The sequence below is a fragment of the Branchiostoma belcheri genome, unplaced genomic scaffold (assembly GCF_001625305.1).
Source record: "Branchiostoma belcheri isolate BF01 breed outbred unplaced genomic scaffold, Haploidv18h27 scaffold152, whole genome shotgun sequence".
Lineage (NCBI taxonomy): Eukaryota > Metazoa > Chordata > Leptocardii > Amphioxiformes > Branchiostomatidae > Branchiostoma > Branchiostoma belcheri.
In genome coordinates, this window is record NW_017802958.1 from 315,736 (window position 1) to 330,926 (window position 15,191).

At 42.4% G+C, this 15,191-nt stretch overlaps 2 protein-coding genes across 2 annotated transcripts; one reads left to right on the top strand and one right to left on the bottom strand.

Annotated features, from left to right (window-relative positions):
• The first annotated feature begins 4,055 nt into the window (after positions 1–4,055).
• On the top strand, positions 4,056–8,502 carry LOC109465533 (glyoxalase domain-containing protein 5-like). Its single transcript, XM_019762889.1, has 4 exons — positions 4,056–4,373; positions 5,998–6,150; positions 6,976–7,095; positions 8,189–8,502. Exons 1-4 carry the CDS (start codon positions 4,257–4,259, stop codon positions 8,321–8,323), a joined length of 525 nt encoding a protein of 174 aa, XP_019618448.1. The 5' UTR covers positions 4,056–4,256; the 3' UTR covers positions 8,324–8,502.
• Positions 8,503–9,738: 1,236 nt separating this feature from the next.
• On the bottom strand, positions 9,739–13,121 carry LOC109465561 (probable alpha-ketoglutarate-dependent hypophosphite dioxygenase). Its single transcript, XM_019762921.1, has 5 exons — positions 12,834–13,121; positions 12,058–12,280; positions 11,565–11,656; positions 10,932–11,056; positions 9,739–10,071 (listed from the first exon to the last, which is right to left on the bottom strand). Exons 1-5 carry the CDS (start codon positions 12,961–12,963, stop codon positions 9,844–9,846), a joined length of 798 nt encoding a protein of 265 aa, XP_019618480.1. The 5' UTR covers positions 12,964–13,121; the 3' UTR covers positions 9,739–9,843.
• Positions 13,122–15,191: the final 2,070 nt, after the last annotated feature.

Consider the following 15,191-nt stretch of genomic DNA (forward strand, 5'->3'; position numbering starts at 1 on the left):
AAATAAATTTAGTTGCCTGGAATGGTAAACAGAAATATACCGCCCATAATAAAAATGGGAGCATCCACATCAAAGCAAAATGAATGTCGCTTCGCCAGCCACCAAAAAAACTTCGCGAAGTACACACAGAAAAAAACAAAACCCATAGAAAATAAAAGTAACCCATAGAAAATACAAAGTACCCATAGAAAATACAAAGTACCCATAGAAAATACAAAGTACCCATAGAAAATACAAAGTACCCATAGAAAAACAAGTACCCATAGAAAATACAAAGTACCCATAGAAAATACAAAGTACCCACAGAAAAAACAAAGTACCCATAGAAAATACAAAGTACCCATAGAAAATACAAAGTACCCACAGAAAATACAAAGTACCCACAGAAAATACAAAGTACCCATAGAAAATACAAAGTACCCATAGAAAATACAAAGTACCCATAGAAAATACAAAGTACCCATAGAAAATACAAAGTGGAATAAAAAATGCTAAGTGTACCTATGGGCCTTCCTACATTACGCCCTCAAAATTTATAACAAGTTATATACAGACAGAAAGTAGAGATTTGAGGCTACTTTACACACTAAATTTCTTTTTGTTTTGAAAACAGAAATAAGGTAAAAACACCGGAGGAATTTCCACCAAAATCAAGTGGTTTCAGGTCATATTCTCAAACGAGTAGAGGTTAACAATCGTTTTAAAAAGTCACTAGGCGTAAAATAGGAAGCTTAATATTCACAGATACAATGAAATAATGAAGATATATAGTTATAAACTCAAGCAACAAGCTTTGTAGTAAGAGGTCCCGACTCCCTGGGGTTATAGAACGTAAAATTGTCTCAAAACGGCGCGCGGTTCGCCGTGAGAGTCAATCATAAATCTTAAGGCCTGATTTACATCATTTCGGATCTGTGAATTGACTTGAAACTCGGAACACACACACGGGAGACCATTGTTAACATAATTCCACATGAAAATTTACGTTCTACGGAGCGAGGACCTGTCTAGAGTAGTAGATACCTAAAAATGTGAAACCGGGCGCGTTCTATTCTGGAATCAAAATTATGACATGACCTCGCGCGTTTTGGGGGCATCTGCATGTCGCCCTCGAAATCGATAACAAGTTATATATCAACACAAAGTAGAATCTTTGCTCTTTCATACACACTAGATTTCCTGTTGGATCAGAATCTACAACAAGTTAGAAATGAGAAGGGGAATTGCACGAAAATTACCTGCTTTCAGGTCAAATTTTTGAAAGGATCACGGTATGCCATTGCTTCAAAAATGTATGGGAGTAACAAATGAGGCTTACACATTATCAATAAGTTAAAATTAGGAAGATAAATGATTGCAGACCTCAGCTACAAGCTTTCAGGTAAGGCGTGTCGGCCCCCGAAATCATGGAACGGACTACTTTCTCTCGCGGAAGGAAAATAAAACTGCCTCGAACTCTCGACGTGGCGTAGCGGCTGGATAGGGATTCCAATCCCCCCTAGGAGGATTCCGGATCCCCCTAGATTCTAATCTCCCCTGTGACATATATATATAAGATGAATTTCACTTTGTCATGGAATGCTCTAGATATGTATTACGAAGCGATGCTACTGACAGATTTACATATAACGTTATATATTCAAAAGCAATAACTCTCACAATGCAAAAATTTAAATACATGTACTTAAAAGACTGTTTTGTTATTAGAAAAATACCGAAACTCATTCATATGATTAGCCCTACTTAATTATATATTATACTAGCACTTGATGTTTTAGTAACTAGGATGTTAAGTTTCATTTTATATCCTTTTCTTTTTGTACTATGCAATTTTTAATAGTCGTTGCCATAAATTGCACCATGTATGTTCTTGCTATATATGGCAGAACAAGCTATTGAGAAGAAAGAAGGACTTGACTTGACTGGACTTGACTTGACATGAGTACATGTAGCACATACCGATCATATTATGAATGTCTGCATTCCAAGTACCCCTACGCACGTGCATGCTTGCTGTTTTGTGTCAAGTTGGCATTATCAGAGGGATCGGCAAAAGGCATGTTCAATCATGTATATATCAAACAATTTGACATACTAGCATATACATGATTATACATGTAACATACACAGTAAGCACAGGCATCCGCCCAAAAATGTACCACAACATTAGTGGCTATAGCTATTTTGAAAGTTTATCTGTGTAGTAGAATGTCATTATGAAGCAGTTTAAACACAAGATATTTGGGTAAATAGAATCTCTTGTGTTGGAAATTACATCTTAAACCCCTTCATAATGGCTATAGCTATCATTAGCTTCGCTCTTGCGAAAAAAAATACAGGAAAACCAGAAGGAAGTTTTTTTTCTACTCGGGTAAATCTAGAACTAGCCCCGGTGTTGTCAGTTTCCTTCCTCCCGTCGTTACTCTACCACAACATACATGTACAAGACAAGACGAAACATATAACCCGACATAAGGGCCTGCATGGGGGAGTAGTGATTACGAATTACGCAAAAATTTCGCCGCCGATTACGAATTACATTGATTTTTCAGAGCTGATTACGACTTGACGCTATGGAGCTAATGTACTATTACGAATTACGTTGATCGAGTTTAGGGAAGGTCGCCTACGAATTACGAAGAGTAAAAAGGCCTAATTATTTTACGCCTTACGAAAAAGGGCATGCAGCCCCCCACATGCTATCACAAGGAACTAGGAATTCACTCCACTTTGAATCTATTATGCTCTGCTTTAGAGCAGAATTGAGATACGATATGGGGAGTACTTGAGTATCTGGTTTACTGTTGTCCCGTCAGCTATATATATACATGGCATTGTGAAACGACAACCCCTCAGCGTTTAGATAATGTCACTGACTTAATTTTATGGTTCAAGACCCCCCAAACTACTGGGGGTGAGAGAAGAAAAGTTACAGCCCAAAAAATGCTGCTAAACCGCAGGAATACAAAGCTGGTATTACTTTTAAAACAAGTTGGCTATAATGCTGTCCTTTTGCGGCATTTATGAGTCGGCACTGTACTGAGTTCTTGAGTTCAAGGCCGTGAAGGCCCTACGGCAGCCTGGGTACCATCCTCCGTAGGTATACCACCGGCTTCCTAATAGCCTAATATCGCTATAGCTACCATGGACTAGACTACGGAGGATGGCAAGTACCCAGGCCAGAGCCTCGGAGGCGGTTCCTATAGTAAAATGTAAACTGAAGTCTGTTTCAATTTTTCATCCTGATCCCATATTTGGTAGTCAAACTTTTAGTACAGTAAGTTTTGAAAACAAAACAAAACAAAACAAAAAAAACACCGTCCAAATTCCTTGTTCGAAATCTTTGCAGTGATAGTTTCTTTCCCCGTACGGCCAAGCTTTGCAATTCCCTCCCTGACAAGTGTTTCTCACCAACCTACAATCTACAGGCTTTCAACCGTCAAACGTTCACCGCCATCTCTTGACATAGCCATGTTTCTCTCATATTTCTAGAGAGCCACCAATGCCGAGAAGTGGTCGTATAGGCCTTGCATTGAACCACTCCGTTAAAAAAAAAACTAATACAACAACTAAAACCCTGTTAGAAAATAGCACATCGCGTTTTACAATAACCCACAACAGGTGCATTGCCTCTAACAGTCACTATACATAGATAGTCGCCATATAAAGAAGAAAATACTTATAACTGTACAATATTCCAGGATACAAGTCGTCATGAGAATATCAAAATGTTCTTACCTGTTGTGAGAAGTTACTCGCAAAACTTTTGTTGTGACCGACTTTCTTGAAATTCTGTCAGCGCTCTATAAACCACGGACTTGCACCAGAGATCAAAATGTTGTCTATGCACTGTACAGGATATTAGATAACGTTACGTAGTGTATTTATAGCTATTGACTAACACAAGGAAGACTTGACATTCTTCGTGGTGGTAGCAAGGTTGAAAGGAGTGCCCTGTTTCACCGGGAGCGGCCCATTTGAATGGGACAATGAACCACTTACGTCATACGATCTGCGTATCGTTTGCGTAACCTTTCAACCCATGTCATCGGTCAAGGAAGCAGGATACCCCGGCGTCGGAGTTCTTGGAAGAGGAAGTGATTTTGGGACGCCCGATGTGCTATTTTTGACAACGGTTGTACCCGTCAGAGAGGCATTTTTACCTGTCAGGACGTGTCTGAAGAATAGAGAGTTACGTCAGCTTTTGTGTGACTGATCCAATCCCGCGCCCACTCGAACTCGGTTACCGGGCAGACATGGCGTTCCAAGCGGCGATGTTGAGAGCGTGTCTCCGGTCACGTCGGCTGGTGAACCGCGCGGCAAGGTTAACATTACCCGGTGTCAACCCGACTGGGGCCGGCTGGATGGTCCAAGTACGTGAAAACATCTTGATGTTTCGTCTACATTACATTTTTTGCACGATTTGAGCACATTTTCAAACCCGGAAGTAAAGTGTTGCTTGTGTGTGTGGGTGGGGGGGGGTAATTGTTGATGTCCCCGGTACAAAGTATTGAGTACTGTCGTTTAATACTAAGGAGCTTGATAAAGCTACTTGGTAAATATCTTATGAGAACAGCTTCTGTTTTGAAGGTTTTCAAATGATATAGCTGGGGGGGGGGTCTAATTGTAAGCTCTCATGCAGACGACCGCTAAATAATTTACTCTACTCTCCAAGCAGAGGTTGTGGGGGAATGATCGTTACCTTTTTATATATGGCCGTTTTTTGTTGTTGTCCTGACCCCCACCGGTGGCCGCAGAGCTTCTCTGGCTAACGGATACTGCCTGGCCAATTTGATAGTGTCTTTTTTGCCACCGATAGGGATCTGCTTGGAGATTAAAATAACTCAAGTTTAACGTTAGAATTAGCCTTGCGTACAGTCCATCGTAGTTGAAGCGTGCTCTCTTCGGGACTCTAGTGATTTCCCCTTCCCAACTCAACTTGCCTGTACATGTAGGAGTCCTGTACGGTAGCTGGTTAGCCTCATCGTGGCGGGGCTCCCCTCGTACAAAACATATCATAAACGTTATACCGGTGAGCCAAGTTGCATTGGGCGGCGAAAGGCTCTTGCAGCCCCGAGGAAAACCGCCCCAAACCACGATAGACTGAACACCAGGCTACAGCTTTCTAAGCTGAGTCAGACTTGCTCTAACCGTCGCCACGCTATTGTAGTCTCTAGTTAACATCTTTGAAAATCGTTTTTCTCTTGAAAATTTTTGTCCAGACTTTTGGGCTAGCTATAGAAGGAACAAGTAGGGTCTAACGTTAAATTGTAGTACTTTGATCAAGTTTTGTTCATTTCACCAGTTCAGTGAGCATAATGAGAGCCCTGGGTTTGAAAATTAGTTCAAAAGTAGGGTTTGTTTACTGTTGTCAGCTGCTGTATTAAAGAGTTTTAGCTTGTCATCCCGTTTATTTTTCTATATTTGAGAGGCAGACTCTTGTGGCTCTCTTGTGTAGAATAATTTTTGAGATTGAAAATGTGAGAAAGTACTTTCATGAGGACTTGTTTCAGTGTACATAACCATAAGGCCACGGCAAGTAAATTTTATGGATGACATCCTCCGCAGACTCCAAATCTAATGCGAGCGGGCGAAAAAAACAAGGCGGGTCGAAAAAACAAGGTTCCTACATTTTAAAATTTTGACTCAATCATTGTACAAATGGTTTTGATTCAGTGGGAACATCACATATACACAGCCAGCATCACATATCACTGCATCAAAGTAAGAAACAAAACATTAAATCGGAGCCTTTTCTTGTCTCCTCTCTTTATAGTTATCTGCCATCCACCTTCCGGCATGGCAACAGACATCTTTGCCCATTTTCGACATGTTGACCACTGTCAGAAGGCAACAAAATTTCTTGTTTTTTTCCCCAAAATCAGGCGAAAATTAATGCGCGCGCGTGCTGATGGCATCCATAAAAAATACTTGCTGTGGCCTAAGTCTCTATATGTCCAAATGTAACAGTACTGTCCTGTCTGCCCTTGTGTCCAGAGGCCGTACGCCATCTCGGTGGACAGACTTGACCATTTCGTCCTCACGGTCAAGAGCATCGACGTCACCGTGGACTTCTACACTCGCGTCTTGGGCATGCGCGTCGACACGTTCAAGGGTGGGCGGAAGGCCTTACATTTCGGCCAACAAAAGGTTTCGTTTTGTTTTGTTTTATAGTTTGTTTTAATGCCAACATGTAATCACAAGACGTGGTGACGGTACAATTTTTAATGAGCTTAGTGGGGAAAGTCGTGTAACTTAGCACACTTTCCCAAGAGCACAAGATCGGTGACATGAAAGGGTTCAAAACACGGGACCGCTTGGTTCTGTGACGAGCACACTTCCGTTGCGCCACACGACCCCACTTATATTTTATTTCTGTGAGCTAGTGTGCAAAGATTGAAAGTTGATTGGATCTTGCCACTTTCTAAAATCCGTATAAAAAGAAGAAAATTTGTGATCATCAGTATCCCGATAGTTGAATGGGGTTATGTGGCGTAACGGCAGATTATTCGACTCAGAATCAAGAGGTCCAGGGTTCCAATCCTGCTATGTCACAGATATGCTATGCCCTTGGGAAAGGCACTTAACACGACTTTCCTCACTTCACCCTGGTGAAAACGAATATGCCAGAATGATCGTGGCCGGAATTAAGAAAGGAGAAGACTATAGTTGACACCGTTGTACGATATTACACCGCATATCCCATATATATTGTAGTTATTTCTATTTGATTACTGCAGTGATGTAACGTATCATATGCGTGCCTAGTCGTTTGGATATAGTACAAAACAAGAGGTCTTCCTAGGATATTGCAATTGGGATTTTCTTATACATGGCCAGGGATTTTGTTTGTTTGCTTGTGGGGTTCAATAAGGGAATTTTCCTATCTTGCTCATACTATCTTCTACAAACCTGATGAAATTATTTACGGAAGGAATAGGTCTCTTAAAATTATCCTACTGTGAAATTCTTCAGGTGAATTTGCACGAACACGGCAACGAGTTCGAACCGAAGGCGCATGCGCCCATGCCTGGCTCGGCTGACGTGTGCCTCATCACGTCACACAGCGCGGAGGAAGTGCTGGAACACCTCAAGGTTTGTTTGTTTGTTTGTTTATTTGTTTGTTGGTACTAACTAGATCCAGTGTTAAAAATACCCATCTGCAGTCTTCGTTTTGCGGAGACAAGTTCAGTATTGCAGAAGAAAAAACCTGCAGTTTTGCAGACTGAAAAAAATTGGTGTTGGCATAATATTTTTTGTTTACTGCTGACTCTATGATAACTTTGCTTGTATTTCTCAAATTGCATATAAAATGTTTGCCAACATGGGTTTTAGGCCTAGACTTGTAAACTTGTGTGTATTTTTAGAAAGTATTTTCTAGTTCCAGAACAAAATTTCACCTTCTGGAACATTGCAGAACAAAAACGTTTTTCTGTTGTCATGACCTCTATCAGAAATTTTTTGAAGGGCACGATATCAACCACGTCAGCAGAACGTACTGCGCCTGCGCAGAACACTGGATTTTCGCGTTTTTCGTTGAATTTTTGGTCAACGTTACGTCTGAATCTTGCCTGTTGCAGACGATATCTTCTCCGACATAACATTTTGAAACTATTGTCGTTATGCTAACCTTATATGCGCAAATATATACGACCTTATATGAGACGTTCTGCCGAAGTGCTATGCACAATAAATACACTACGTGTCGCAGGTGCAGTGCGCTACGATATCAAATTATGAATTATAATGAAGACCTTTATTTATTGCACATTTCTGCCACACTTGGCCAAGTACAGGTCAAAACAAAACAAGATGAATGGACATTGTTAACATATACAAAAGTAACTAACTATCGAATAAATTCAACTTCTCCTCGCTTATCAGTTATTGTAGAGATAAAGGTACGGATTTATTTTTCGATGGGTGGTTTGTCTAGTCGCATTAGGAATATGAATTTTTGTAAAGTATTTAGGTGCATGAAATAGGGGAATAGGTGTTGTACAAACGTATACAGTTCATTTCTCTCTTTGCTATACAGTTCACATTCTATTACAAAATGGCGTTCGTTATCTACTAGTTCTGCTCAAGTTACAATGTTTACATAATCTGTGTTCAAGGGGAGTGCGGGTATGCCTTCCGATTTCAATATGTAATCTGTGGCAGCTATAATGTCGTTATTTTGTTGCAGACGTGTGATGTAGCGGTAGAAGAAGGCCCCGTACAGAGGACCGGCGCACTGGGTCCTATCCTGTCAGTTTACTTCCGAGATCCCGACAACAACCTCATAGAAGTCTCGTCCTATACCGAACAGAGCACGGACTAAGTAGCAGGGTGGTTTTATATTTGATAGTCGCGCATATATATAATGTAGCAATGCTTCAACCAATCGGAACTTTCGTGTAAAATTTCTGATGATACGAATGATTTGTATGTATATGTACAATATATTTGTGAACATTAGCAGCCACACTTCATATCGTTTTGTTTGTACCACTTAAGAAATTTATGATGAAAACAGTATTCTTGGAAAACTATGATGTATGATTCTTCATTTACGGGTCTAAATGGGTGCACGTGTGTGTGTGTGGGGGGGTTGTCTGGTGTATGTGACAGTACTACATGTATGTGATCTCAAATCAGATGGGTGTTTTCTATTATGTTCGCTTCTTAAAATTTGCATCTTTCAATAGGTGAGTTTTTCTCCAATGTCCTTCTTCCCAACTTCTCTTTGCGTCGAACAAGCGAAATTACAGGCCCCTATTTTGAAATAAGGCACCGCGTGTATGAACGAGAACAGATTCCTTTTTCCGACGGATTCGCTAGTCCACAGGACTCCTTTGCAGAATAAATATTAGAAATCGGCCTAAAATTAAAAGGGGATATAATTGGCCAGGGGTGTTGTTAGCCACAGAGGCTCCAATTTATACCTATTCAAACAAATTGAATTTTCTATGGCGGACTAACTCCCCTGGTCAGTTACATCTCCTTTTAGGCCGATTTCCACTATCTACTCACCCTGCAAAGGAGTCTGGTGGAGACTACGGTCTTGCCTTGGGACAGGGCTTGTCCGATACGACAATAAGTTTAACTATGGACAGGTTAGACATGTTTGGCCGACAAGATATGAAACTCACGACTAACTAATCAAAAACTCTTGACTGTCTTATATTCACATTTACTGTATCTAATATGTGTTAATACATGTAAATGTAACTTGTTGAGGAAAAGGATATATACACCAACGAGTGAAATTTGCCACGTTTATTGGGCATTAGATTTGCAATGTTAACCACAAACATAGAATATCACAAAATAGCATCATTCCTTCCAAAGAATTCGAAAGAAGGCTTTAGAATAAGGTATATATACAGACCTAATCTCGAGGCAGATAAATATCTTAAAGAATAACGTTTTCAAGATTACACAGCGACTCGTATTAACATCAATAATGTCAAGTTGCATCATGACAATTTCTCATTAAGAAATGAGCGGTAAAAAGGGAACTGAAACAACAAGTCTGCGTTTTGCGTTATACCCTACGAGTCTGACTAGTATCGGGCCGTTAGCTGACTTCTTTCGGTAGCCAAGAGCACTCCGCCCGCCTATCTAAATAATCTCTACGGGGGAGTTGAGCCCGAGGCCCGGCCAGTTCCCCTCGCATCGAGCTCGGGCTCAACTCCCCAGTAGGGGAAATTCAAATAGACGGGCGAAGTGCTCTTGGCTACCGAAGAAAACCGGCTAACAGCCCGATCCTAGTCTGGCTCCCAGGGTACAATTGCTATTGACCAATTTCAAACATGGCGATTGAAATTCATCCGAAATTGGCCTTTCCTTCGGCCAGCTTTACGCGGTTTTCTTGAAGAAGCCGGGCGCCTTGTCCGCGAAGTACCCCTCCTTGTTCTCCCCGCTGACCAGCACGGTGGCGGGGAAGGTGCGGGGCCGGTCCGGGTCGTCTGACGGGTAGGCGCAGGTCGGGACGTACCGCAGCACGAAGCCGCAGCGCCGCCGGCTGGAGCGGTTCGGCTCGCTGGCGTGGACCGTCAGCCCGTGGTGCAGGGACATCTGTCCAGCCTGGGGAAAAGGAATCGAAGAAACCATATATTATCTAAACAAGAAAATTCATAAGAACTTTATTGACACAAGAAAAGTACAGCGACTTTCGTACGTAAGGCCTAAACTGCGTGTAGATATACAGACAAATACATGGGTACAGAGAAATTAACGTACGTACAAAACAATAGATGAGTCAACTAATACTACTTGTTCTAAGGTCTAAACATTATTTGATATTCATATGAAACGCAAGTCAATTCGAGGTGTGAAACCGTTTCCAGTATGGGTTTTGAATCACGGACGCAAAATATATTCCGTGTCAATTCGGAACGTGGCCATACCGAAACACATTTTGAATCATGAACGCGGCCTCTGATATCGTAATGTTTTCTTTTTGCTTAAATTTTGAGTTTGAGACCTTCTTAAGTGGTACTTTGACTAACTAGCATGGTCTCCAGTCTATCGCGGTTAGGGCAGGTCCTCTTCGGGGCTGCAGGAGCTCTTCCCCGCCCGACTCAGCTAGGTTCCCCGGTAGGTTTTGCCCGACGGGAGTTCAGAGGGGGCTAACCAACTCCTGGCGTACAAAACTCTACCAGCAAAGCTCCTACAGGCGAAACACTCCTACCGGGCGGTCTGTTGAGCTGGGCGGGGAAAGACTACTAGAGCCCCGAAGACAGCCTGCCCCAACCACGATAGACTGGATACTAGTACCTGGCTAATTAATACCTAACCAAATACTAGCACATAAATACTTACAGATTAATTTATAAATATATATATGTGTTTGCAATGTTCTGTACCATTGTTTCACTCAAAATACAGCCAGCTACTTCTATAGTTTCCTAGTGTGGTGTTTTGAGTAGTAGAACTATATGTACCTTGAGAGGGCACAGCACTTTTTTGGACTCGTCCACTAGCTCGGCGGGGATTTCCTGGTTGGAGGTGAGCATGTTCCCCTCCTTCTGTGCGCTGCCGTGTTCCTGTAGACCGTCTTTGTGGCTTCCTGAGAACACAGCAAGCAAAACCATGAAAAAAGGTAGCCCAAAAACACATGTATGCTTCAAAAGCGTTGTAGAATACCGATCCGTGTTGGTGTCAAGTAGCGACCTACTCAAACGTGTTTTACGGTAAATTGAAAGTGCTTTGCAAATTTTATCGAGGGTTATAAATGTACAAGTGGTATATAAACTTCTACCTACCCTGGGTGCCAAAGTAGTATCGGGCCGTTAGCCGTTTTCCTTCGGCAGCCAAGAGCCCTTAGCCCGCCTGTCTAAATTACCGCTACGGGGGAGTTTAGCCCAGGAGAATTTGTCCGGCCCTAGGGCCAGCCAAACTCCCCCCAGGCTAGACTCCTCCGTAGCGGTAATTTAGACAGGCGGGCGAAGGGCTCTTGGCTGCCGAAGGGAAAGGTTAGCGGCCCGAAACGAGTTTGGCTCCCAGGGCAGCCTCTACAAGGATTCGGGAAGAGCCGGAAAGAGTAGAAATCGGCTAGAAAGACGATCAGTTCTTACCTGGTATGAAGTAAACAGCTCCGTTCTCGGCGTCAGCGTCGTCTATAGCCAGCCACACGGACACGACAGGCCCGCCGTCCACTCCCCAGTACCTACACAGGGCAGGGGAAAACAGAGGTTCGTGTACTGCTTGTCATGTATTACAAACAATAAGTTTATCGCAAATTCCTCCTGATGGACTAAAAGTACATTTAAACAGGGTACGAATTAACTATAAAATCAAAAATAAAGCTAGAAATAAAAAGTATAATTTTCTCGAAAGGTTTGACTTCTCTTTTGTACACCATGAAAGACGCCATGCCCCACCTTTTCCAAAATTTGTGAGTTAAAATAAGACAAGTTTTTTCTTTATTATTTCTCTATACGTTTAGAGAAATTTGTGTAAACAAACGCTCTATGAACAGCCGTGAGTTTCCCAAGCACTTGTGCAAGTTTAGAGTAAATAACGCGAAGTTTTCGAAAACGAAAGCGACAAGGCTCCGTCATTGCTTACCTGACGTCCTGGTGCCAGGCCACGTACGGCTCGACGTCCGGCCTCGCCCCGCCGGACAGCAGACTGACCGGGTACTTGCAGATGAAGCGGGAGTCCAGCAGGAACACGTTCGGACCCAGGATGTCTGTCAGGACTCTCACCACGGTAGGGTGGGCCGCGGCCTGCATGGCGAACTCGTGCTGCATGTGTGCGTTGTGCAGGGAGTACTGGGCATTCTCCTTACCTGGGGGTGTATAGGATTATATGAGTATATGAAATACCTTTATTGTACATTCATGCCACGACGGGCTAGGTGCAGGTCAAGACTTAACGGACACATAAGAAACGTATGTAGAAATGTGGAGACAGAAGATACACTACTTGACTTAGACATACATACATAACATAAGGAACATAAAAGGGTACTATACTAGGCTAATACAAAGTGTTATAAAAAAAGGGACTGGCTTTAGAAAACGCTACTACAAAATCGTTTCGTGTTGCCATTGTAAGACATACTGGGTCTGTGGCGTAACGGTTTAGAGTGTAGAGTGCTCAGAACCAAGAGGTCCCGGGTTCGAACCCTGCCATGCCACCGAGTAGTGCCCTTGCATTGGGAAATGCACTTTACACGACTTTCCTCACTTCACTCAGGTGAAAATAAGTATTGTATTTTCCTGTGTTGGTGGCGGCATTAAAGTAACAGATTTTTAATGTGTACTGTCTTGTGATTACATGTTGGAATAAAAAAAACATACTGACAAAAGTTGAGAAAGAGAAGAAAATCGTGCCCTCACCGATCTTGCTCTCCAGGTCGTCAAAATTCCTCCTGAGGGCAGCCAGGTCCTCCCCCTCCAGCACAGTCACCCCGGGAAGGTACCCGTTCTGCTCGAAGAACGCGCCGTAGTCTGTCACCGTCTCAGGCATCGTGGTCGGTCTGGTCTTCTTTGTGCGACGAACGTACGATTCAGTAAGAGAGGACACAAGCTTAGCGCCTTGAATTGTAAGAGGACTGTTGTAGAATACTGTATCGGGAAGTTTCGGTCGTATTTAAACGATTGAAGGGGATATTTGTGACGCGACGAGGTGAAACAATGAGCTCACATGGTGGTAACCTTACAAACGGCTATTTTTAGCTATGTGGTGGAGACGTGCCCTCTGCTACGTACGCGGAAATTCCCCCAACCCAATGACTAATGGTCTTTCCTGGCGACCAGCGCGTGACATTTGCTGTGGCATGTTTACACATGATGCAATGGTTTCGAGCACATGCATATGTCACCTCACCCACTGACTAAGTTGGGTTTCCCGTAACGTTACACTTAATCAACAGTTTTAGAACTATCTCGAATGTATTGTCTTAAAGAATGAAACACAAAGACTCGGCGTTATCCAACACCAGAGAATACCAACGGAAGTCAAATAGAAAAACATTTGTCATTACCTCATCTACTATACTTGGCATTGCGTTTATAATTATAGATTGACGATTGATTGTTAAGGAGCTATTTTTCCAGGTAAAGGAAGTATCATTGACGTAAGAAAACACCTGAGAAAGGACATTTCCTTCGTCTTACTTGGTGAAGAGCTTTTGTCTTTGTGTCCCATTCTTCGTCATTTTCTATGGGCTATTAAGTTTCCAAACGCAAGACCTTAGGCCATGTTGATTTGATTATATGGATGACATCCGCGCGCGCATGAATTTTCGGCCGTTTCCCCCCCAAAAAAAGTTTTCAACCATACTGTAAATCGTACAAAACAGTTGCAAAATGAGCAAAAATATACCATAAGTTACAAAAAAATTAATAAAAACTATACCAATGTCGTAGAATGCCAAAATCAAACGAAAAAAGACGAAATTGTAAAGAAATGAACTTAAAGACTAGATTATTCACCAAACCATATTCTGTGCCATTTGCTCAACCCTCATGACCACGTAGATTTCATAATGAAAAGAACTTTTTTTTTTGCAAAACTTTTTTTTTATTCGCACGCGCGCATCAGTTTTGGGGCTCCCGGAGGATGTCATCCATATAATCAAATCAACATGGCCTTACAGTGAACCACGATTGGGCGGGTAACAAGTTGTGGCTTGTACAGTTTTTTTTTATATATATTCCAACATGCAATCACAAGACGTGGTGACGGCACACTCAAGTTTTTTTTCAACTTATATTAATGCCGCCACAAACACAGGGGACAATACATGTACAATACTCATTTTCACATGAGCGAAGTGAGGAAAAAATCATGTGAAGTGCCTTTCCCAAGGGCATAAGATCGGTGGCATGTCAGGACTCGAACCTGGGACCTCTTGGTTCCGAGTCGAGCTAGCACTCTGCCGCTTCGCCACACGACCCCGCAAGTTGTGACATGTACAGTTTGGGAGGGGTACAGAGAAGGATTATTTGCTAGCAAACTCGCCCTGTTCATGACTTCATATAGTTAACGATTTTCCATCAAACATTGGTTTACAAAATGACTAACAAACTGGTAGACCAAGCACCAAGTATCTGATACCAGCCCAGAAAAAGAGCAAGAAACAGCCATGCCTTCAAATATCTGAGCTATCAACCAAGAACTGAGGTGTTCAAAAGCCCATATTTGCCAAGAACTATCGTAGAGTTGAATTGGCACAAGTACAGTAGTTGGGGAAACATCACTAGAAAGCTTTAAACAATACTCCTGCAATTAAATGTGCTAAGATTGGGTGTAACAGGTCAGTCGGTGTAACTGACGCCGGACTGCGTGCCTGTGAAGCTGGTGTGTTACGAGTTATACCGACACAGATACAGTTTGGGAGGGGCACATAGACGGACATACATACATACATAGACGGACAGTTTGCTAGCATGCCAGGTTCAAAGGTCCACTTTTTGGTCCACTTTTTATCTAAAGGTTCAAGATTTTTCTTTAGAAGATGGACTGATTTGTGTCACCAGCGAGGCTGGAATCGTAGGAAAACGGCTCACTTTGTCATTCAAAAAAGTTATCTCTGATTTTTTCTTTAAAATCCTCTAAAAACGCAGAAAATGCCATTTCAGAAGGTTCTTTTTTTTCAAAATTTCACGGGGGAGCATGCCCCGGACCCCCGTAGGAACCTCGGGCCTTCGGCGCTCGCTGGTCCCTCAAGCAGTGGGAAGAACCCCCCCCCC

Excerpts from the sequence above, each read along its gene's own strand:
- LOC109465533 (XM_019762889.1), top strand. The coding sequence starts at position 4,257 with ATGGCGTTCCAAGCGGCGATGTTGAGAGCGTGTCTCCGGTCACGTCGG. Across the intron at positions 4,374-5,997 it reads GGGCCGGCTGGATGGTCCAA|AGGCCGTACGCCATCTCGGT; the intron begins GTACGTGAAAAC and ends CCTTGTGTCCAG. Across the intron at positions 7,096-8,188 it reads AAGTGCTGGAACACCTCAAG|ACGTGTGATGTAGCGGTAGA; the intron begins GTTTGTTTGTTT and ends ATTTTGTTGCAG.
- LOC109465561 (XM_019762921.1), bottom strand. The coding sequence starts at position 12,963 with ATGCCTGAGACGGTGACAGACTACGGCGCGTTCTTCGAGCAGAACGGG. Across the intron at positions 12,281-12,833 it reads CGACCTGGAGAGCAAGATCG|GTAAGGAGAATGCCCAGTAC; the intron begins GTGAGGGCACGA and ends ATACACCCCCAG. Across the intron at positions 11,657-12,057 it reads GCCTGGCACCAGGACGTCAG|GTACTGGGGAGTGGACGGCG; the intron begins GTAAGCAATGAC and ends TGCCCTGTGTAG.